This window comes from Siphateles boraxobius, unplaced genomic scaffold (genome assembly GCF_051911475.1).
Source record: "Siphateles boraxobius isolate OS27281-9 unplaced genomic scaffold, OSU_SipBor_1 8, whole genome shotgun sequence".
In the NCBI taxonomy this organism is placed as follows: Eukaryota; Metazoa; Chordata; class Actinopteri; order Cypriniformes; family Leuciscidae; genus Siphateles; species Siphateles boraxobius.
Window position 1 is genome coordinate 28,808,845 of NW_027509208.1, and position 24,351 is coordinate 28,833,195.

The 24,351-nt window shown below is 36.2% G+C and overlaps 1 protein-coding gene across 2 annotated transcripts in view; it reads right to left on the minus strand.

Annotated features, from left to right (window-relative positions):
- The window catches only part of dse (dermatan sulfate epimerase), a 55,701-nt gene that overhangs the window by 23,221 nt on the left and 8,129 nt on the right, over positions 1-24,351 (minus strand). For both annotated transcript variants that reach the window (XR_013199943.1, XM_077220224.1), the window contains exon 3: positions 15,310-15,563. Coding sequence is in view for 1 of the 2 variants with exons in the window: in XM_077220224.1 (XP_077076339.1) it covers positions 15,310-15,563 (254 nt within the window). In the remaining variant the exon portion in view is untranslated. The remainder of the gene's footprint in view (positions 1-15,309; positions 15,564-24,351) is intronic.

Here is a 24,351-nt window from a genome sequence, read left to right on the forward strand (position 1 = left end):
GAGTGTGGCATCCTCTTGGGCTCTAGCGCATGGCGCCTCGCTAACAGACATCTGCAGAGCTGCAGGCTGGGCGACACCTAACACATTCGCCAGATTCTACAATCTCCGAGTGGAGCCAGTGTCCTCTCATGTACTCGCTTCAACCGGCTAGTACTGGACCCGCTCAGGTGTCTTCGCTTGCTCGCCATTCCACTCCACGGACTGGATACGTGCGATATTCTCCTCAGGTGAGCTTCCCCGAAAGCCCTGAGTTCCTCCAGCACTCCTGACGTTGGCGCCAGTGTCTATTGCCTGTGCGTCGGCTAGGTGCCTCCCGTGTGCATGGTCCCTCCCCTGAGCGACCCCCAAATGTGTATTTCCACTGTAAGCCTCTTGAGCATGTGTCTTTCCCTTGGCAAGCCACCTTGCCACCCCTGGGGTTGAAATATTCCACCTGCGGCTGGACACCCCAGTGTTCTCCATGTCTCCTTCGGGTCACATGTGTATTCTCTAAGTCCCCCCCTCTGGGTTGGCAATAATTGCATATTTCCTCTAAGCTATGGGATATGCTCCCCAGTGTACCTTGGTATTCCTGTGCTAAATAGGAGTCCTTCGTCCGTGCCAGTCTCACGACAGGGATCTCAGATTTACGCAGGGCACTGAAAGACAGCTGAGAAGGTGGCGTGATAAGACTGGTAACCCCATTCGTCGTCATCCGACGTAACTCGGAGTGACAACGAAAGGGAACGTCTCGGTTACGTATGTAACCCTCGTTCCCTGAGTAGGGAACGGAGACGTTACGTCTGCCTGCCACTTTCCGCTGTACCGCGGGGATCGCCTGAGCTCAGTCTTGGCTCCTCAGCGAAGAAACATATCTGCCTGTTGCCGGCGTCCTCCTTTTATACCCACAAGGTGGGGCGGAGTTACGTCATGCAAATTCCGCAGACCCATGGCATTTCTTTGCCATTGGCTCGTTTTGTAATACTCGAAGTTGATAGGCTTTCTAAGCGAAACCCCATTCGTCGTCATCCGACGTAACGTCTCCGTTCCCTACTCAGGGAACGAGGGTTACATACGTAACCGAGTCGTTTTTTTATAAAAATATATAAAAAAAGAGGCAAGAAAAATAATTAGGCAGCATCTTGCCGCACAGCTGGGTCAGGCCACATCACAAGCCACATCACAGGCAATATCTTCCCTTGCCAGACATCGAGGGAAGAAGCGCCTTGAGTGCCTTATCCATCCCTGAATCACACCCACATCAATCTCCTCATGCCTCTTCCATAGCCTGCACAAGAGGCATGCGCACAAAGGGCTGCCGGTCGTATACCTTCCACCGCCATGTTGAAAATAACTCTTCTAGGGGCTCCTACTCTTCCTCTTCTTCCTTTTCCTCTTTCTCTTCCTCCTCCTCTTCCTCCTCCTCTTTGTCTTCCTCCTCCCTCTTCTCTTCCTCCTCCGCTTTCTCATCCTCTTTCTCTTCCTCCTTCTCTTCCTCCTCTTTCTCTTCCTCCTCCTCTTTCTCTTCCTCCTCCTCCTTCTCTTCCTCCTCCTCTTCCTCCTCCTCCTTCTCTTCCTCCTCCTCTTTCTCATCCTCTTTCTCTTCCTCCTCTTCCTCCTCCTCCTCCTCTTCCTCCTCCTCTTTCTCTTCTTCTTCCTCTTCCTCCTCCTCTTTCTCTTCCTCCTCCTCTTTCTCTTCCTCGTCTTCCATTGTTGTTGTAAAAAAAAAGGTGCTCACCTGTGGTCTTTCCATAGTACTTACATCCTGATTGAAGTGTTAACCATTAACCATTGAGGTGTTTGGCCAGCTGTCACATGTATTAACCAATAGCTCATGTAGTGTCATTTTAAATGGCAGTGTTTTGAAATGGCAAACATGTTACTTTATGTCAGATTGTTGTGTCTTATGCAGAGAACCGTGTTCAGTCCATTTAAAAAGTGCCATTTTGAATTGCAAAATGTGTGTAAAGCAGAAAATGTGTTTAGACTTTTGTAGACTTGAGAAGAGGTTTTGCTCTCTGTGTGTCAGTTTAAATAATTACGCTGTGCATGTCAGTTTAGTGTTAGCAATTGGAAAAAACTCTAAGTACATCTTTATATGTAATTTCATAATTCTGTTGTCTTTGAAATATGGTCAAAGTGTGCTTCTGAATGTTAAGTTAAATTTATTTTTACTTTGACATAAATGCTTGACAGTACATTCAATTATATACAAAGTTAAATATACTTTATTTTCATTTTTATTGACATTGATATCAATGGGGCTATATGTTAGAATTCATGTATTAATTAAGAGTTGCTTTTTATTGCCAATGAGCAGTTTGTAATTAAACTTAAAAAACAAGACCTTCCCTGACTTCCTAGGTTGTTTATAAAAGCCTGTGGACTGAATTTATGTGAAGGACTTGGGACGTTTTGTGACGTTTACACACGAAAGCTTCTCTTCCGTTCAATGACACATGAAACAAATGCTTATACAATGTTCAGGGAAAAAGCCAAAAGAGCCATTCTGTATTGTAATGTCAATGTGTCATGCAAAGAAAGGGGATTTATTTATTTATCATCCTACATGGCCTGATCCATAGTCTATAGTCTCAATTTTTCAAACTATCAAAATAGTGTAATTTTAATGACCTCATTTGTCAACATGATGACGGAAATTGCAGAGCTTTTGTAAACATATCCACATCGCTACGAACAGATGCTTGCTTAACTGCTGTTTTCTAACCACTGTCATTTTTGGTGTGTGTTTATTTTGTTATTGAGAGCAAAGCACAGCACATATTTATATATTCATCTAAACGTCGCTTTAGCCGTGTGGATGGCGTCGGGATGTTCGTTAACAACAGTATATCGCTGCAAAGGTATTTCCGACTTTTTTTTACTTAAGCAAATGACAAAAAAAAAAAACTTTGCCGTGAGTATATCTGGACCTTGAATCACGCTCAGTCTCTTGTGTGTCACGTATGCACGAGGGCAAGCACGAGCAATAAGTTGCTGGCTGCAGTTCCATTAACGGCCACCAGTGTCGCTAATAACTTTAATGCACTCACTGTTATGCAGATGATACGCAAATTTATCTGCCTTTGAAACGATACTCTCACATTAGCGCCTCTATTGCAGTGTCTTGAAGAAATTAAGGCCTGGATGGCATTAAATTTCCTTAGTTTTAATGAAAATAAAACTGAAGTTATGCTGTTTACGCCGGGAGGCACTTATGAGTCAATACAATTGGACCTTGGTGAATTTAATCCACTTGTAAAGCCCTATGTAAAAAATATAGGTGTTATTATGGATGGTGATTTAAAATTGGACAAACAGATTAACTCGGTAGTTAAAGGTAGTTTTTTCCAATTGAGACAACTCACCAAGGTTAAATCTTTCCTGTCTTTTAAAGACTTTCAAAGACTTGTTTATATTTTCATCTCATCTTGCCTGGATTATTGTAATGGCCTTTATATAGGCATTAGTCAGGCCTCTATCTCCAGACTGCAGATGGTCCAAAATGCGGCAGCTCGCCTGTTGATGGGTACACGAAAGCGCGAACACATTACCCCTGTTCTCGCTTTTCTACACTGGTTACCTGTCCGTTTCAGGATACATTTTAAGATTTTGGTGTTTGTTTTTAAATCTCTTAATGGTCTTTCACCTAAATATCTTTCTGACCTGATCAAGCTGTATGCTCCACCAAGAGCACTTAGTTCTGCTGATCATTCGCTTTTAGTTTTCCCACGGGTAAAGTTGAAGAGCAGGGGTGACAGAGCATTAGCAGTGGGGGCACCCAAGCTCTGAAATAGTTTGCCCCTGTACATTAGACAAGCTCAAACACTTTCTGTTTTTAAAACTACCTTAAAAACATATTTTTATAGTTTGGCATTTGACGCTATGTGAGAGTTGCCTTTTTGTTTTATTATGTGCTGTTGACTGTTTGTACCATTGATATGGGATATGTGTGTACAGCACTTAGATTAAAAAGTTTTTAAAACTTGCTGTTTTTAAAAAGTGCTTAATAAATAGTTCACAACAAATGCACATACAATTAAGCACACTCATTTTTCAAAAGGTGACTCTTCCACCCCATTCATATAACCCATTTAATGACTCAAAGAAAACCCAAGCTCAAGTAATAGCATTCTCAGAAGTCAAAAGTAATCTCAAAGGTGAAGCTCGTTCCACTACAGTAGAAAGCAGAGAGAGAGAGAGAGAGAGACTTTATACCTTGTTGTGATGGAACCACCAGACGGTGGTAGGAACAGATGCTTAGAAGTGTCTGGTGAGGTTGGGGAATGCTGTTCAAGTGGAACCCCCTATGGCCAAAATCATAGCCTTGTATTTTATATGAATAGCTACAGATGAAGTGAGACCAAAAGAGTGTGATCTGGGACTTTTTTGCTTGACTGAAGATCAGATGTGTCAAGTCAAGTCAAGTCAAATATATTTATATAGCGCTTTTCACAATACAGATTGTATCAAAGCTGCTTCACAGTATCAATCAAAACAACTTAACAATGTTTGTTTATTACTGGAAAAGAGACATCCTAGTTTGGTAGAGCTGATCAATGGTATGATTGGTTAATTAATTTGAATAACCCCAACTGAGCAAGCCAAAGGCAACAGTGGCAAGGAACCGAAAAACTCCATCCAGTGACCTAATGGTGTCCTAACACCCCATGAAATGACCCAATGGAGAAAAAAAAAACCTTGGGAGAACCCAGGCTCAGTCGGGGGCCAGTTCTCCTCTGGCGTTTATGAACTAGAGGCCGAATTTACAGTAACTGTAAGATAAAAAATTTATATGAATGCCTGGCTAAATAGATGCGTCTTCAGTCTAGTTTTAAACTGGGAGAGAGAGTCTGAGCTACGAACAATATCAGGAAGGCTATTCCAGAGCTTCGGAGCTAAATGTGAAAATGCTCTGCCTCCTTTGGTGGATCTGGATATCCTAGGAATGACCAGAAGCCTCGAATCTAGTGATCTTAAAGAGCGCGATGGATTGTACGGCGATAGAAGATCCGTTAAATAGACTGGAGCTAAACCATTTAGAGCTTTATAAGTCAAAAGCAATACCTTGTATTTAATACAGAACTTTATAGGTAACCAATGAAGTGATGATAAAATCGGTGTTATATGATCATATTTTCTTGATCTAGTAAGAACTCTAGCGGCTGCATTTTGGACTAACTGTAGCTTGTTTATTGAAGATGCAGGATAACCAGCTAATAAAGCATTACAGTAATCTAGTCTCGAGGTCATGAATGCATGAACTAACTTTTCTGCATCAGAGACTGATAGCATATTACGTAGCTTAGCAATGTTTCTAAGGTGGAAAAAGGCTGTTTTTGTAACATATGAAATATGCTTTTCAAAAGACAGGTTGCGGTCTAGTATAACACCCAGGTCTTTTACTGTAGCGGATAAAGTAACAGGGCATCCCACTATGTTAAAGTCGTGCTGTGAAGGGTTTGTGGACGGTTTTTAGAACCGATAAGTATTACCTCTGTCTTGTCTGGATTTAATAAAAGAAAATTACGCGTCATCCAATCTTTTATATCATTAACACAATCTGTCAATTTGGATAATTTAGCGTATTCATCTGGCCGTGATGAAATATATATTTGAGTGTCATCAGCATAACAATGGAAACTAATTCCATGTTTCCTTAGAATATTACCAAGTGGCAGCATATATATTGAGAATAATAAAGGGCCTAACACAGATCCCTGCGGCACTCCATAGTTTGCCGAAGTTATAATCGATTTTTCTCCATTTAAGTAGACGAAATGGTAGCGGTCAGATAAGTATGGCCTGAACCAGCGTAATGCTTGTCCTTGAACACCAGTGTAATTTTGTAGTCGATCTAAGAGTATTGTGTGATCTATAGTATCGAACGCAGCACTAAGATCAAGTAAAACTAGTACTGAGATACAGCCTTGGTCCGAAGCTAAAAGTAAATCATTTGTGATTCTAACAAGCGCAGTTTCAGTGCTATGATGTGGCCTGAATCCAGACTGAAACTTTTCATAGATGTCGTTTTCTTGCAAGATAGAGCCGAGTTGAGCGGACACAACTTTTTCTAATATTTTTGACATAAATGGAAGATTCAAAATAGGTCTGTAATTTGCTAGGTTATTTGGATCTAATTGTGGTTTCTTAATAAGAGGTTTTATAACTGCCAGCTTGAACGTTCTTGGAACATGACCTAAAGATAAAGATGAGTTAATAATATTGAGAAGAGGCTCTTCCACTATAGGTAACACTTCTTTCAGTAGTTCAGTTGGTATAGGATCTAATAAACATGTTGTTGTTTTAGATGAAGTGATAAGTTTATTTAACTCTTTTTGTTCTATGGTTGTAAAGCATTGTAATTGTTCTTGCGGGGTGATAATTGCGGCTGAATTATAAGGCGCAAGCAGAGATCGAACGTTTACGATTTTGATTCTGATGCTTTCAATTTTCTCGGTGAAGAAGTTCATGAAATCAATACTACTAAACAGTAACGAGGTATTTTGTTCAGACGACGTCTGTTTATTTGTTAGTCTAGCCACGGTATTAAATAAAAACCTTGGATTATTTCGGTTGTTTTCTATTAATTTGCTGAGGTGCTCCGCCCTGGCCGTTTTAAGGGCCTTTTTATAACGTGACATACTGTCTTTCCACGCGATTCTAAAGACCTCTAAATTAGTTTTTTTCCATTTACGCTCTAAATTACGGGTTTCTCTCTTTAAAACATACGTAGTATTATTGTACCAGGGTGCCTATACTTTTTTCTCTGACCTTTTTTAATCTAATGGGTGAAACAATATCCAATGTTCTAGAGAGAATGGAGCTCATAGTGCTAGTTAGTTCGTCTAGTTCATCGCATCATTTAAATTATCTACGTGTATGTTAAAATCTCCAACAATTAATGCTTTATCGACGTTGACCAAAATATCTGATAGAAAGTCAGCAAACTCTTTTAGGAAATTGGCGTAGGGCCCTGGTGGTCTATATATACGGTAGCCAATGCTAGAGATAATAGGGATTTTTTTTCTTACATCTAAGAGCGTAACATTTAGCACAAGCACTTCAAACGAATTAAACCTATGACGAGTTTTCTGAGTAACATTAAGGGTATCTCTGTAAATTGTTGCAACACCGCCGCCACGACCGATCAGACGGGGCTCATGCTTATAACAGTATCCTGGCGGAGTAGACTCATTTAGACCGAAATAATCATTTGGTTTAAGCCAGGTTTCAGTAAGGCACAGAACATCTAAATTATTATCTGTGACCATTTCATTTACAATAACCGCCTTAGGTGTGAGCGATCTAATGTTTAGGAGACCTAGCTTTAGAAATTGTTTTTGTTCACTACTAGCGAGATTTTTTGTTTTAATAACAATTAGATTTTTTCTAGATCCCGCAGTAGATTTATTATTTGATCTTAGTAAACGAGGAATAGACACAGTTTCTATGCAATGTTCTACGCTAGTATTAATATCAATTAAATTGGTGCAGTAGAGACTGTGATTTGGATTTTTGGTTACTAGTCAAACGGTATTTAACATCTTGGAGATGTTATCCGACAGAAGATCTGCCCCGATTCTACTTGGGTGTAAGCCATCAGCGCGGAAGAGCCTTGGTCGCTCCCAAAACAGATTCCAATTATTTACAAAAATCAGTTTCTGCTCATTGCACCATGACAATAACCATTCATTTAGCGCGAATAATCTACTGAACTTTTCATGCCCTCGTCGGTACGTAGGAAGCGGTCCAGACACAATAATCGATGTTTCAGGCGATGTGCTGCGTACCGTATCGATAAGGCTCCTGAAGTCTTTCTTCAGAACCTCCGTCTGTCGCAGCCTAATGTCGTTAGCTCCCACGTGCAGCACAACAGCTCCGACTGTGTCATATTCTGATGTTCTAAAATGTGAAACTATAAAGCCAGACAGCCATCAAAAAGTGCCAAGTTAAGTTTAAATGGCAAATCAATAATAATAATAATAATGATAATAATTAAAGCTGCAAGCAGCATTTATCGGTGTTCAAGCAGTTAAGGCAGTTAAGCTCGAAAGCATCAAAAGACATTAAGTTTCATGTAGCAAGCATTTAACCACTGACATCATAGATGGAATACACCTTGTTTTAGCATGATTTACCATGATATACAAAATTTTTGTGTGATTTTCATGATTTACCATGTTCCAGTATGATTTACCATGAATCTAGCATGATTTACCATGTTATAGGATGATTTACCATGATATACCACATTCTAGAATGATTTATGATGGTTTTGAACATTATGATATGAACATTAAATGATCATAGATGGAATAAAACATTTAGAGCTAATACAGGCAATTTACCATACACTGAAAAAAAATTGGAGTAGGATTTATTTGAAAAAAGCTAGCTAACTTTTTTCACTCAGAAAATGCTAGTAAATTTACAACGATTTGCCAAGTAAAAACCTAAACATATTTATCAGTAGCTTTAATTAGAAATATTTAAGTTTAACTTACTTGGAATATGTAATTAAGTAAACCTTACTTGACCTAGTCAAGTGAAAGTAACAAAGAAAATAAGAAATTTTAACTTGGCTAGTAAAGGTTGAGTAATATCAATTTAATTGAAATTTCCTTTGCATTACATTTCACTCAAACAATAATATTGAAATACCACTATGTGCTTTACTTAGAACTTCTAAGTAGTTTATACTACATCATGTCAGATGTTAAACACCATGTGAATGCAAAGACCTCAATACTTGGTAGAAAATACACAATGACGGTAACATTTGATGGATCGTTTTTTTGTGTTTGAATGTGTCATTTTGAGCAGAAAATTTACTTGAAATGTCACAAAATGGCAAGTAACTATAATCATAACAACAAAAGCAATGATAAAACAGTGTAAATACAGCTGGAAACCAGTGAAAAATCAACCTCATTAATTATTCAAGGTTCAGTGCATGATGGGATACCCAGTATCAGAAAAGTTGAGTAATTTTTACTTAATTTTATTAAGTTGATATTTACGCTTTCATTTCTACTCGCTTGAATTAAGTACTGATATGGAATTTACTTAGTTTTTTTAATTCTTGCCTGAACTAACTTTTTCATGTAAATTACATTGTTTTTTTTCAGTAGTATTTACTTCACCACAAAATAATTTTTTACAGTGTAGGAAATACATGGTTTTGAAGCTTTTTAACAGTTATAGCGCCACCTATGGTCCGATCTCCATGGAACTTTGCATGCTTCTTCACCATGTTATGACACATATGCTCATCAATTTTTGTGAAGTTTTGACTTTTCGTTTAGGATTTATAAGCTTTTGACTGTATTTTGCCCCGCCCCTTTTCTAAATGACACTGTTACAGCCACCCAATTGCAAAATTTCAATTTTTTGATTTTTTTTCGAATAATAATTGATCTAGAGAGTCCAGAGAATAGGCCTAGACTGGTTTGGTTCCGATCGGGCGAAAAACCAGGGACTAGTTCGCAAAAGTAGGTTTTGGACAAAATTCGACATAGCGGAACATTTTTCTTGCCTAAATTGAAATTGGAGTTATATATTTTGCCAAGGATCACAGTGGTGCAAAAAGCTTGAGGCTAGGACCAACGGTCGAGGAGTTATGAGCAATTTAGTACTTTTGGTTGCTGTAGCGCCACCTATGGGCCAATCGGGGTCATACTCTGATAGGTTGTCCCCAAATTGAGGCCTACCATCTGGCCGAGTTTCAAGTCTCTGGGCCTTACGGTTTGGGCTGCACGATGCGTTTTAGGGGAATTTTTTTTTTCAAATAGCAATTACAATAGGTTTTCAGCACTAAAGTGCTTGAACACCTAATAATAATAATAATAAAACACTACTGCCAAATTGCAATGTATAACTGATGGGTTGGTTGGGATTACAAGGAGCTCTGTATACACAGTTAATTTTAAGAGTTCACCAAAATTAAAAAATTCTGTCATCATTTACTTACCATTATATCATTCCAAACCGATAAGACCTCCATTCTTCGGAACACAAATGAAGATATTTTTTTATTTTTGTCTATCCATTGAAAGCCCACACAACTAAAGCTTTGTCTTTGACACATACAAGGTACAAAATGACTTAAAAGTAAAAGTAATCCATACATGTCTAATACTTTCTGATGCGTCAAATTCTTAGTTGCATGGACCTTCAATGGACACAAGGAAGTCTAATGGGTTTGGAACAACATGAGGGTGAGTAAATGATTATTTTCATTTTCATTTTTGGATGAACTAACCCTTTAAGGCACCGTTCTTTCATCGAGGCCGATCTCCACAAACCCACATCATTTACTCTGTATCAGTGATTGTTATTTTATACAGAATCTTCTGCTATGAAACGGAGCAGCTTGGGATGGGAATGCTGGGAAGTGTGGGGCAGATATTTGGACAGATACGAGAGAAGCTGTTTCAAACGGCAAAATGACATACTTTCAGGGCCAGAAACTACAGATAATGTTATGAATAGCTGCAGGGGAGAAATAAAGTTAGAGAGAAACACAAAAGAGCAAGAGAGTGAGGGGAAAATATCAGTTCTGAAATACTGGAGTCATGTGGTGAACTGCTTCGCTGAAGAAATAATTAGGAAGGCTTAAGTTCAGCTCTGCAGAATGACCCTGAGCAGCCTTAAATTCCAGGCAGGAATGCTGAGCGAGGGGGCAGACCCTTCCTTCTTTAAAACGTGTGTGTTCAGTAGACTGAACTTTCTCCAAAAACCATATGTCAGTTTACTTGGGAGAAACAGATTGTCCACAGATTGAGAGCACAGAATTTCAGTTTCACTTTGTATTAGAATTAAATATTCTAATTTAAGAAGTGCTGTTACAGGAATGTTTGGGCTTCAAAAAAAGGTCTATCAACAAGTATGTGAGGTATGTTGTCAATTATTAAGAACATCATTTTGACTAGCCTTGAGTTTATAAATCAAACAGGCTTACAGTGATGAAACTATATATTGGGCAATACATTCTTGTCACAGGGTCTGTTTACACAACACCATTTTAAACTAAAAACGTAAAACTTTGTATGCATTTTGGGCATTAGTTTACACGACAACAGCGTTGTGGGTTTCTGAAAATGCAAAATGTTGGAAACGGGGTTTCAAAGTGCAAGTTTTTGAAAGCGGTCTCCATGTAAACAACAAAAACACGAATCTCTGAAGGCGATGACGTGATGCACATGCGTATTACATGTTCAGTCTGTAGTGTTTCATCGCCATCTACTGGCCTGGCAGCAGACTACAGCGTTTTTAGTCGTTTTCGCGGATCCGTGTGAATGGGGATCGTTTTGATGATGGTGTCGTCTGTACGCGAAAAACTCAACGGAAAAACTTCTCCGTTTTAAGCAAATTGTTGTCGTGTACCCACAGTCACGTTCCCTTTGTTTTAGTTTCCCGCCATGCATTTCACCATGGACACTAACACCATTCTTCACAGCTGTTCGTCGTTTTAGTTAATCGTGGCTCTTGTTCTGCTGGATCTGTCAGCAGCTTTTGATACTGTCGACCACTCTATCCTGATATCCAGACTAGAGTATGATATGGGGCTAGAAGGTATCATCCTCCAGTGGTTCCAGTCTTATCTCTCGGGTCGAACTTTCAGAGTAAAGTTAGGAAATTGCTCCTCTTCTGTTGCGCATCTAACCTGTGGTCTTCCGCAAGGATCTATCTTAGCGCCTTCTCTATTTTCTCTCTACATGTTACCACTGGGCACCATTCTAAGAAGACATGGGGTATCTTTCCACTGTTATACAGACGACACTCAAATGTATGTTCCAATCAAGAGAAATGATCCCTCTGCCCTTTCATCATTACTAGGTTGTCTAGACGAAGTAAAATTTTGGCTGGACCAAATATTTTTTTTATTTTTAAATGAAAACAAAACAGAGATCATTGTTTTTGGGTCCACTGTTAATCCCCAGGCTGCCACCTTCGACCTAGGCAGACTATCGGCTTTTAGATCTTCAAGTGTACGGAACCTGGGCGTTCTACTGGATGAGTCTTTAAATTCTGATAAACAAATCTCCTCTGTAATAAACTCTAGCTTTTATCAACTTTGTCTGTTGTCAAAAGTCAAACCTTTCCTTAATCCTAAACCTCTTGAGATGGCTGTTCATGCTTTTATCACCACACGTGTAGATTACTGCAATTCACTGTATTGCGGTATCTCAAACTCAAATTGCTCGTCTTCAAATGGTGCAAAATGCCGCCGCAAGATTCCTCTCAAATAGTCGGAAAAGTGACCATATCACCCCAATTCTGAGTTCTCTTCATTGGTTGCCCATTAATTTCAGAATTGATTTTAAAATCCTCTTATTTGTGTACAAATCTCTATGCAACTAAGCACCGAGCTACCTATCTGAACTGCTACAACCATATACCCCATCAAGAAGTCTAAGATCAGGTGACAAGAATCTGTTATTAGTCCCTCACTCCAGACTTAAACGCAGAGGGGATCGAGCATTTTCTGTGGCTGGGCCTCGGCTGTGGAACAATTTGCCCATAGAAGTTAGGATAGCCCCTTCCGTGACCTCTTTTAAGTCACTTTTAAAAACGCACTTGTTTTCTTTGGCCTATAAATAAGGTTGTTTTACTTTTATTATTTCTCCTTTGAGTATGATGCTGTTTTTTCTATTTATCTAATCCTGATACTGCCATTGCTGTTTATTATTGATGAATCATGATACTGTTTTTGCGACTCCTGTTTAAGGCTGTTCTTAGCTTTGCTGTACTTATCTGCGCTATGCTGTTATGCATGGTTTTATTGTCTTTTAATTTTGTAGTTCTGTAAAGCACTTTGGTCAGTCGGTGGCTGTTATAAAACGTGCTATATAAATAAAATGAACTTGAACTTGAACACAACTTTCAGACGCCATCCTTATTCTTTAGCTAAACTGTCATGGAATGGAAAGCAAAGGATTGTGGGATATCAAAGGCAGTGGAGGATACATCTATGGTGCCATCAAAAACAGATCAGATGAAGGTATCTAAGAAGACAGGAAGTGAAGCTAACATTGGATTCAGACGTGTCTTGATGTCTTCCTACATTGAAATGCATTCTTCAAAGGCAGCATGTTTAAGCTTAGGTGTTGTGATTGATGAACAGTTGACATGGAAATTCCATATTGACCATGTTAAATCTAGGGTATCCCAAATTATAGCTGTGTTACATAAAGTAAAAGAATCTGTTAATAAATGTGCCTTAATTTTGTTATATAATTCATTGATTGTTCCACATCTGACCTATTGTATTGAAGCATGGGGAAGTGCAAACAAGACTTATATAGAACCTGTTTTTAAATTACAAAAACGTGCCATTCGCGTTGTAAATGGAAGTGAATATAGGGCCCACACAAATCCAATATTTATACAGTTAAAAACTTTAAAATTCAATGACTTATTAGAATATAGTCTTCTAAAAATAATGTATAAGGCTCATCTGAAAATATTACCTGATAAATTGCAAAATAGATTCATCAAGAGAGTTAGTGAATTTAATTTAAGAGGAACTGAAGTCTTTCAGAAACCCGAGTTTAGAACAAAATTAAAGGAAAGATGTGTCTCAATACAAGGTGTCAGTCTGTGGAACAATCTAAATAGTGAAATTAAAACTTCTATATCGTTTTTTGTTTTTAAGAAGAGTGTAAAAACATTACTAATAGGAAAATATAATCCATCTATTTAGCAGGGAAATGTGATATTTGATTTATGACTTTGCATACTGGTGCTGCAAAGTAGACGTGTGTTGTAAGCGTACCTTTTTGGAATTGTAATTTGACTTATGTTGATAAGGGGCAGATAATATAAGTTTATCTTCTTTTTGCTCCTTTTCATTTCTTTTTCAAAAGAATGAAATAAAATATATATGAATGAAAAAGCTTTAAGACCAAAGAGTCAGAAACAATATAAAGGAGATAGAACAGACCATTCACAGAAAAAGGAATAGAAGAAATGTTAACGCTCAATTTAGCAGTTGCAGGAACGAAAGTCCCATGTTTCAGTTAAAAACAAGTTAAAAAGTAAATCACTTTTTTATACACTCACCTAAAGGATTATTAGGAACACCTGTTCAATTTTTCATTAATGCAATTATCTAATCAACCAATCACGTTGCAGTTGCTTCAATGCATTTAGGGGTGTGGTCCTGGTCAAGACAATCTCCTGAACTCCAACCTGAATGTCAGAATGGGAAATAAAGGTGATTTAAGCAATTTTGAGCGTGGCATGGTTGTTGTTCCAGACGGGCTCAATCTGCTCAGTTACTGGGATTTTCACAAACAACCATTTCTAGGGTTTACAAAGAATGGTGTGAAAAGGGAAAAACATCCAGTTTGCGGCAGTCATGTAGGTGAAAATGCCTGGTTGATGCTAGAGGTCAGAGGAGAATGGGTCGACTGATTCAAGCTGATAGAAGAGCAACTTTGACTGAAATAACCACTCGTTACAACCGAGGTATGCAGCAAAGCATTTGTGAAGCCACAACACGCACAACCTTGAGGTGGATGGGCTACAACAGCAGAAGACCCCACCGGGTACCACTCATCTACACTACAAATAGGAAAAAGAGGACTACAATTTGCAAGAGCTCACCAAAATTGGACAGTTGAAGACTGGAAAAATGTTGCCTGGTCTGATGAGTCTCGATTTCTGTTGAGACATTCAGATGGTACTTGTTACTTGTTACCACTGTGCAGGCTGGTGGTGTTGGTGTAATGTTTTCTTGGCACACTTTAGGCCCCTTAGTGCCAATTGGGCACCGTTTAAATGCCACGGCCTACCTGAGCATTGTTTCTGACCATGTCCATCCCTTTATGGCCACCATGTACCCATCCTCTGATGGCTACTTCCAGCAGGATAATGCACCATGTCACAAAGCTCAAATCATTTCAAATTGGTTTCTTGAACATGACAATGAGTTCACTGTACTAAAATGGCCCCCACAGTCACCAGATCTCAACCCAATAGAGCATCTTTGGGATGTGGTGGAACGGGAGCTTCGTGCCCTGGATGTGCATCCCACAAATCTCCATCAACTGCAAGATGCTATCCTATCAATATGGGCCAACATTTCTAAAGAATGATTTCAGCACCTTGTTGAATCAAAGCCACGTAGAATTAAGGCAGTTCTGAAGTCGAAAGGGGGTCAAACACAGTATTAGTATGGTGTTCCTAATAATCCTTTAGGTGAGTGTATATAGAGGCTGTTTACTTTAGAACTGGACCAGTCAAAAAATACAGTTTTCAAATGACTTGATGATCAATGTGAAAGAGTCTGGACATACAACACTAAAGAAATGTTAGACTCACCTTGGTTCATGACCACAAGACTGCCAGTCAAAAGAGCAACACAATTGGTGGGTTGGTGGTTGTGGAGGTACTGAAATCCCCAGCCGCGGTGGTAAGATTTCTCATACATGTAGCGCGAAGCATTCCCGATCACCTGCAGGAAACGTTCCTGCTGAACTTTACTAAGGTACTCATATAGGAAGTCGTATGCCGTAGCGAAGCCAACCAGAGAGTGGGCTATAGGAACCTCATCCCACGGAGCATCTTTCACCATCCTGAAACAAAACAGCCGTCTTAAAGACTTTGAAACATACTCTCACACTACATTAGGCAGAAAAAAAAATAATGTTTCTGTTTAGAGACCTTAAAAGAAAAGCAATTGCAGAGAGGAAAGCTGCTCAAATATGCTAACTAAACAGAGATTTGTATTGCCAGTAGGGATTTTACATTCATAGAGATTACCAATTTCTTGTTAAGTGAACTGACCAAAAAAGATCCTGATGTTGATTATTTAAACTTTTATCAGAAGATCTGATATGTATGGCTTTAGAAGGTTTCTATATATGGCTACATAGAAACTCTCTGACTGACTGTTTTGTCAAGAAAAATACTGTAAGGTGGTTAACAGAAAATCAAATTAGCAAAAAGAATTATTAAAAATTTTAATTATATTATGTGGTACTTCATCCATTTGTTCTAATGAAGAATTACATAATGCACATATGGGTCGGGGGAAGGATTAAATAGGTTTATTTTTATTATCACATTATTTCTAAGAATTAATGGTAACAAATTAAAAAATGACAGCCCTACTTTTTATTTTTAGCCGATATGATTTTTCGACAAAATACTAATTAATTAAAAAAAAGAAAAGAACATACAGCTAATTTAATAAAAATAAAACAAAATAGTGAGATAATTAAGTATTTAGAGTTTAATAATATATATATATATATTTTGCATTTTACCGACATGACGACATGAAAGTCTGCTCAGAATGCAAATATCACTGTAATATCTTTGATACCATCGCAATAACTTTTAATTGGCACTAACCGCTTTTAAAAGAGCTGATTTAGATACACACAGTAGATAAACAATGTCCACATATATTATTAATGTCAACACTACAGTACATTGGTTCATTCAACTGAGCATTTAGGAGACGTGTTTACAGTAATGCAATTAGAGAACTACTATTTTTAAGTTACTTTGGTAAGACACCTGCTAGTAGCAAATATGTAACAAATTTTGGCTTTGACAAAGCTATAAAAGAGCAGTGAATGCTCTAGATCTGACTCAGTGCTACAGCTTTACCTACATTCTGGAGTGTGCGTAATAGCACCGACAATGTTATGAGTTCCAGAAGCTGGAGGTTTGCGTTGGACTGGTCCTGGTTGGCCACTACATGCTGGCGGCAGTGTAAATGATAGTGCAGAACCGCAGAAGTTAACCCCAACCAACCAAGCAACCATCAACAGAAACTTAAAAAGAAACATCAGCACTCACTCTGAGAAAACACTGGAGGAAGTGAGGAAAAACTGCCAATTTGAATATTTGGACTCACAAATAGGCACACATATGAATAAACCCACATTTTTGAAAACCAAAATATAACTCCAAATATTCAAGCAACAGAGAACTTAAATGTATGGGTTGTGCATATAACCTTGGTCCCCTGAATGAAGGAACGTGATGCTTCAGTGGCCACTATGTGAGCTTCGCTCAAGAGTAATTCATTACACAGAATCATCCCATGACTTAAAGGGATAGTTCACCCAAAAATGAAAATTCTGTCAGTATTTACTCACCCTCATGTTGTTCCAACCCCGTAAGACCTTCGTTCATCTTCAGAACACGAATTAAGATATTTTTGATGAAATTTGAGAGCTGAATCACTCCTCCATAGGCTTCTTCAGGGATTGAAACTTGCCAGCCCCGAAAAGTCATTAAAGACATTGTTAAAATAGTCCAAGTGACTACAGTGGCTCAATCTTAAGTTTATCAAGCGACGAGAATACTTTTTGTGCGCAAAAACAAACAAAAATAACGACATTATTTCAACTATTCATTTCCTTCTCTGTTGGCCTGGAGTCAGTTAACTTAGTATGATTGCGTAGAGCTAAGTCACACGTAGGCTCACTATTGGCCGACGCTGGTCATGTGGATGATGTGTGTGACGTACAACAACAGAAGCTTACGCAATTACACTAAATTACTTGAGGCCCAGAGAGAAGGAAAAGAATAGTTGAAATAAATATTATTATTTTTTGCGCACAAAAAGTATTCTCGTCGTTTGATAAACTTAAGATTGAGCCACTGTAGTCACTTGGACTATTTTAACAAATAATTTTAAATCTGTCTTTAATGACTTTTCGGGGCTGGCAAGTTTCAATCCCTGAAGAAGCCTATGGACTAGTATGGAGGAGTGATCCAGCTCTCAGATTTCCTCAAAAATATCTTAATTCTGTTCCGAAGATGAACGAAGGTCTTACAGGGTTTGAACAACATGAGGGTGAGTAAATACTGACATAATTTTCATATTTGGGTGAACTAACCCTTTAAAGACTGAGTTATGATTCAATGACTCACTCATTTCTGTGACTCAAGATTTGCCCAATGACTGGAGCAAACTTATAATTAAGAATAAATGTCATCCATGAATATTCGCAAGTGTGAAGACTTTGTCTTAGCTAAATGATTTAAAACAGCTGGAGATGTATCCTAACCTACTGTGATTAGAGGAGCCGTTTTGCAATTATTGTTATGTAAGGTGGAGGGAGCACAATTTCCAAAAAAAGAACGAATGTGTTGGAATTAAATGATGACAGTGGAATCTGGGTCAATGTGATTCATAGTTCAAGTTAATCCATAGTTTTTTTTTTTTTTTTTGGTATTTATGGAATACACTGAAATTAGATATTGTGGGGACAGCAATAATTAAACCTTTGATAAATTTTATGGGCTACATGTCTTGGCTTTCAGATGATTATGACAAGGGCCTAAACAACTAAAAACTATGTTTACTCTTTACAGAAAGTTTTTTTTAGCTTCTTTACATAAAGCTTTGACGCCCAGCATTCTTTTGTTTTCTTTTTTTACTTTTAGGTCAAACCGTAGAACTGTCCTATTTTTGAGTTTTTTTCCCCCACATATGCTGTAAGTTCAGGTCAAAATCTGCAGTTATTGTTTGGCCATCAAATAGGAACCGACTGATCTTAATAAATCAGTGACATAGAGCGAGCGATATACGAGGCAATGTGAGCGTATAAGAAGCATCAGATACAAGTTTAGACACATCAAAGACAGGTCTAACTGTCACTCACTGCATTAGAGGCTTTTGTGTTAGTAGCGTCAGAGGCAGGTTTGGCTGTGTGAACATTTTGGAGACATTGTACAGGAAGGAATATGGTTGAAAAATAAGCAAGTATTGAGTACTTAAGGTACAGTGCCAATGAACACAGCAATCAGCAATCCTGGTTCATGTACACTCAAACCACATGTTTCGAAAAAGAGAATCTTTGTGGCTTTAGAAACATGGAATGTGTTAAAATAACATGTTAAAATAATATGTAAAAATAATAATATTAACTAGAAAAAAAGTTTGATGAGACAAACTTTAAGTTGGCTTGAGAAAGCCAGACCAGAGAGTTTAAAATAGTAATAGACCAGAAGAAGTTTAAAATAGTTTGAAGTTTGATAGATGGATTTGTTAGAAAGAAAGAATAGTTAGAAAAAAGAAAGATAGATAGATTAATTAGAAAGAAAGATAGACTAGTTAGAAAGAAAGAAAGATTAGTTAGAAAGAAAGAAAGATTAGTTAGAAAGAAAGAAAGATGGATAAGTTAGAAAGAAAGATGGATTAGTTAGAAAGACAGATGGATTAGTTAGAAAGAAAGAAAGAAAGAAAGATGGATTTGTTAGAAAGAAGAAAAGAAAGATTAGTTACAAACAAAGAAAGATAGATAGATTAGTTAGAAAGAAAGAAAGATTAGTTAGAAAGAAATAAAGATTATTTAGAAAGAAAGATTGATTTGTTAGAAAAAAAGAAAGATTAGTTAGAAAGAAATATAGATAGATGAGTTAGAAAGAAAGATAGATTAGTTAGAAAGAAAGATAGATTAGATAGAAAGAAAGAAAGAAAGATAGATAAATTAGTTAGAAAGAAAGATAGATAGATTAGTTAGAAAGAAAGATAGATAGATTAGTTAGAAAGAAAGAAAGATAGATTAGTTACAAAGAAAGATAGATTAGTTACAAAGAAAGAAAGATAGATTAGTTAGAAAGAAAGAAAGATTAGTTAGAAAGAAAGAAAGATTAGTTAGAAAGAAAGAAAGATAGATAGATTAGTTAGAAAGAAAGAAACATAGATTAGTTAGAAAGAAAGATAGATAGATTAGTTAGAAAGAAAGAGAGATAGATTAGTTAGAAAGAAAGATAGCTTAGTTAGAAAGAAAGAAAGATAGATAGATTAGTTAGAAAGAAAGAAAGATTAGTTAGAAAGAAAGATGGATTAGTTAGAAAGAAAGATGGATTAGTTAGAAAGAAAGATAGATTAGTTAGAAAGAAAGAAAGATAGATTAGTTAGAAAGAAAGATGGATTAGTTAGAAAGAAAGAAAGATTAGTTAGAAACAAAGAAAGATAGAGAGATTAGTTAGAAAGAAATAAAGATTAGTTAGAAAGAAATAAAGATTAGTTAGAAAGAAAGATACATAGATTAGATAGAAAGAAAGATAGATAGATAGATTAGAAAGAAAGATAGATAGATTAGTTAGAAAGAAAGATAGATAGATTAGTTAGAAAGAAAGATAGATTAGTTAGAAAGAAAGAAAGATAGATTAGTTAGAAAGAAAGATACATAGATTAGATAGAAAGAAAGATAGATAGATAGATTAGTTAGAAAGAAAGATAGATAGATTAGTTAGAAAGAAAGATAGATTAGTTAGAAAGAAAGATAGATAGATTATTTAGAAAGAAAGATAGATAAGTTAGAAAGAAAGATGGATTTGTTAGAAAAAAAGAAAGATTAGTTAGAAAGAAAGATAGACAGATTAGTTAGAAAGAAAGAAAGATGGATTAGTTAGAAAGAAAGATGGATTAGTTAGAAACAAAGAAAGAAAGATTAGTTAGAAAGAAAGAAAGATAGATAGATTAGTTAGAAAGAAAGAAAGATAGATTAGTTAGAAAGAAAGAAAGATAGATTAGTTTGAAAGAAAGATAGATTAGTTAGAAAGAAAGAAAGACAGATAGATAGATTAGTTAGAAAGATAGACAGATTAGTTAGAAAGAAAGATAGATAGATTAGTTAGAAAGAAAGAAAGATTAGTTAGAAAGAAAGATAGATAGATTAGTTAAAAAGAAAGAAAGATTAGTTAGAAAGAAATAAAGATTAGTTAGAAAGAAAGATGGATTTGTTAGAAAAAAGAAATATTAGTTAGAAAGAAAGATAGATAGATTAGTTAGAAAGAAAGATAGATTAGTTAGAAAGAAAGAAAGAAAGAAAGAAAGAAAGAAAGAAAGAAAGAAAGAAAGAAAGAAAGAAAGAAAGAAAGAAAGATGGATTAGTTAGAAAGAAAGATGAGTTAGAAAGAAAGAAAAAGAAAGATAGCTTAGTTAGAAAGAAAGATAGATTAAGTAGAAAGAAAGAAAGAAAGAAAGAAAGAAAGAAAGAATGATAGATTAGTTAGAAAGAAAGATAGATAGATTAGTTAGAAAGAAAGATAGATAGATTAAGTAGAAAGAAAGAAAGAAAGAAAGATTAGTTAAAAAGAAGATAGATTAGTTAGAAAGAAAGATAGATAGATTAGTTAAAAAGAAATATAGATTTGTTCAAAATAAATAGATTAGTTAGAAAGAAAGATGGATTTGTTAGAAAAAAGAAGGATTAGTTAGAAAGAAAGATAGATAGATTAGTTAGAAAGAAAGATGGATTAGTTAAAAGAAAGAAAGAAAGAAAGATGGATTAGTTAGAAAGAAATGTTAGTTAGAAATAAAGGAAGATAGATAACTTAGAAAGAAAGAAAGAGAAAGAAAGATAGATTAGTTAGAAAGAAAGATAGATAGATTAATTAGAAAGAAAGATAGATAGATTAAGTAGAAAGAAAGAAAGAAAGAAAGATTAGTTAGAAAGAAAGAAAGAGATTAGTAAGAAAGATAGATTAGTTAGAAAGAAAGAAAGATATATTAGTTAGAACGAAAGATAGATTAGTTAGAAAGAAAGATAGATTAGTTAGAAAGAAAGAAAGAAAGATAGATTGGTTAGAAAGGAAGAAAGATTAGTTCGAAAGAAAGATAGATAGATTAGTTAGAAATAAAGATAGATAGATTAGTTAGAAACAAAGAAAGATAGATAGATTAGTTAGAAAGAAAGATAGATAGATTAGTTAGAAACAAAGAAAGATAGATAGATTAGTTAGAAAGAAATAAAGATTAGTTAGAAAGAAAGAAATATTAGTTAGAAAGAAAGATGGATTTGTTAGAAAAAAAGAAATATTAGTTAGAAAGAAAGATAGATAGATTAGTTAGAAAGAAAGATGGATTAGTTAGAAAGATAGATAGATTAGTTAGAAAGAAAGAAAGATAGATTGATTAGAAATAAAGAAAGATTAGTTAGAATGAAAGATAGATAGATTAGTTAGAAAGAAAGATAGATAGATTAGTTAAAAAGAAAGAAAGATTAGTTAGAAAAAAATAAAGATTAGTTAGAAAGAAAGATAGATAGATTAATTAGAAAGAAAGATGGATCAGTTAGAAAGAAAGAAAGAAAGATGAATTAGTTAGGAAGAAAGACTAGTTAGAAAGAAAGAGGGAGAAAGAAAGATAGCTTAGTTAGAAAGAAAGATAGATTAAGTAGAAAAAAAGAAAGTAAGAAAGAAAGAAAGAAAGAAAGAAAGAAAGAAAGAAAGAAAGAAAGAAAGAAAGAAAATTAGTTAGAAAGAAAGAAAGATAGATAGATTATTTAGAAAGAAAAAAGATTAGTTAGAAAGAAAGAAAGATTATTAGATAGATTGATAGATAGATAAATAGATAGATAGATAGATAGATAGATAGATAGATAGATAGATAGATAGATAGATAGATAGATAGATAGAGAGATAAGTTCATTAGTACATATAGAATGGTTGTTTAATTGAATCTATGGCTTCAGGGAGTTTAGATTTGAGTTTTTGTGTTGTACACTACTGGGCCACCGTAGCCTTGGCTCAATTTGAACTGTTCAATGAAAGTCAATGGGATTTTTATGTTTTTAATATTAATTTTTAAGAAAACTGAAAGTCTATTCAGTCTGAAAAGATATAGCAACTCGAGTCAGAACAGTCTGAAGGTCTGACCCGAGTTTGGAGTTTGTAGAGTTAAAACTCTAGGAGGAGTTAGAGTCAGAAAATTTTGGTTAAGAAAAAGAAGAAGAAGAATAATAAGTTTAAATAGGATTTCAGTAAGTTGGCTTTCACAAGCCAACTTAATAATAATAATAATGGTGTATGCTTATATATTAGAAATTGTGGCCCTAAGTGACCTTACCTATTGCAGAATGACAAACATGATTTGTGCTTACGCTGGATCTGGAATAGTTTCTGAACAATAACACATCCAATCAACTGTAGGCCAATATAAAAGGTGTTTATTGTGTTTCATCTGGTTTTAGGAAAAGCACTTGGCTTTACTTGAAGATTTCGCAACACATCTAGGTGAGAGTACATCTTTATAAAGCATAAGGAAAAATGTGTACCTTGAATGCAATGCAAGTCGGAAGCATCTGCCAAATGTATAAATCTAAATGTAAGGATACATCTGCAGAAAGTGACAAATGGCTGTATAGGAGAGGTTTTGCAGCAAATCCTTAAATACAGATTTGGAGAGTTTGGTGTGTATTTTATCAATTCATAACCACTCTCTCATTTAGAACAATCTGGATTCCTCAACATTAAAATTAAGATAATAACAAATTAGTGTATATGCACCTGTTGGAATCTGGTTTTCTAAGAACATATTTGTTCCAGCCTGGAACAGATTGTCTTAAGTTCTAAGAAATCCAATATGCTTTTTATGTTTATGCTTATGAAAAAAAAATTGGTGTTTTGTGGCTTTTTCACTTAAAAAATGTTGTTTCAACTTAAAAAGTAAGTGCTGTCTTAACTGACAACTTGAATATTTGAGTTTTCCAGGTTCAATCTAGGGAAATTCTAAAAAGTGTGTTCTGGGTTGTGTTGCGAGTGCAGATGAAGGGAAAAGGCTCACAATACTGTGAATAAATACCTCAAAACCATATCAGTTGAAGCTTAGGATCATATTATTGCTCAGCCTTTACTAAAATATCTAATAAATGTTTTATATTAAAGCACCTTGCAGGTGTAACTGGTCATACAGGCATTGCTCCAGCAGGATACGAACCAGCGTCAACTGGCATGGAAGGTGGGCTCGCTAACAAGAACGATAAAGACCGCAGACACTAGTGTCAATCACTAGTGAACCTCTTGAGGCCGTGGCAGTGAGGTTTACTTGCATAGCTCACACCCCTGAGCCTCACTCCCTTCCGGGTCACGGCACCAATGTAACCAGTTCTACTTGCACCGCTCCGAGCGGGATTCAAACCTACTTGCTTTGAAGCAATCTATTGTATAAAGCGCTACATAAACAAACTTGACGTGACGTGACTTGGCTGTAGTGCCAAATTTTAGAGCTGATGCAAACATCGCTATAATCAATGCATTCTTAACTGCTTATTTATTAAGTGTTTTTTTTTGTTATTGAGAGGAAAGCATGCAGGACATATTCATACGAAATGCCAGTCACAGCTGCTTGGGTGGCGTCGGGATGTTTGCTAAACGTTTTCAGCTGCTCAGGAATTTCAAACTTCTTTTTACCCCTAAGCAAAGAACAAAGAAGTATATCAAATCTTTATCAGAAGTGGGTTTAAAATCCCCCTGAAATCAAAATTGAAGTTATTTAGCTTTTAGTATGAATATGTTAGCCCTACGGTTATGAATAAGCTGATGTGTTCCAAAACAATGACAACATTTGCGTTTAGGAGACATAAGCATTCGAAACAGTCCCTCACATCC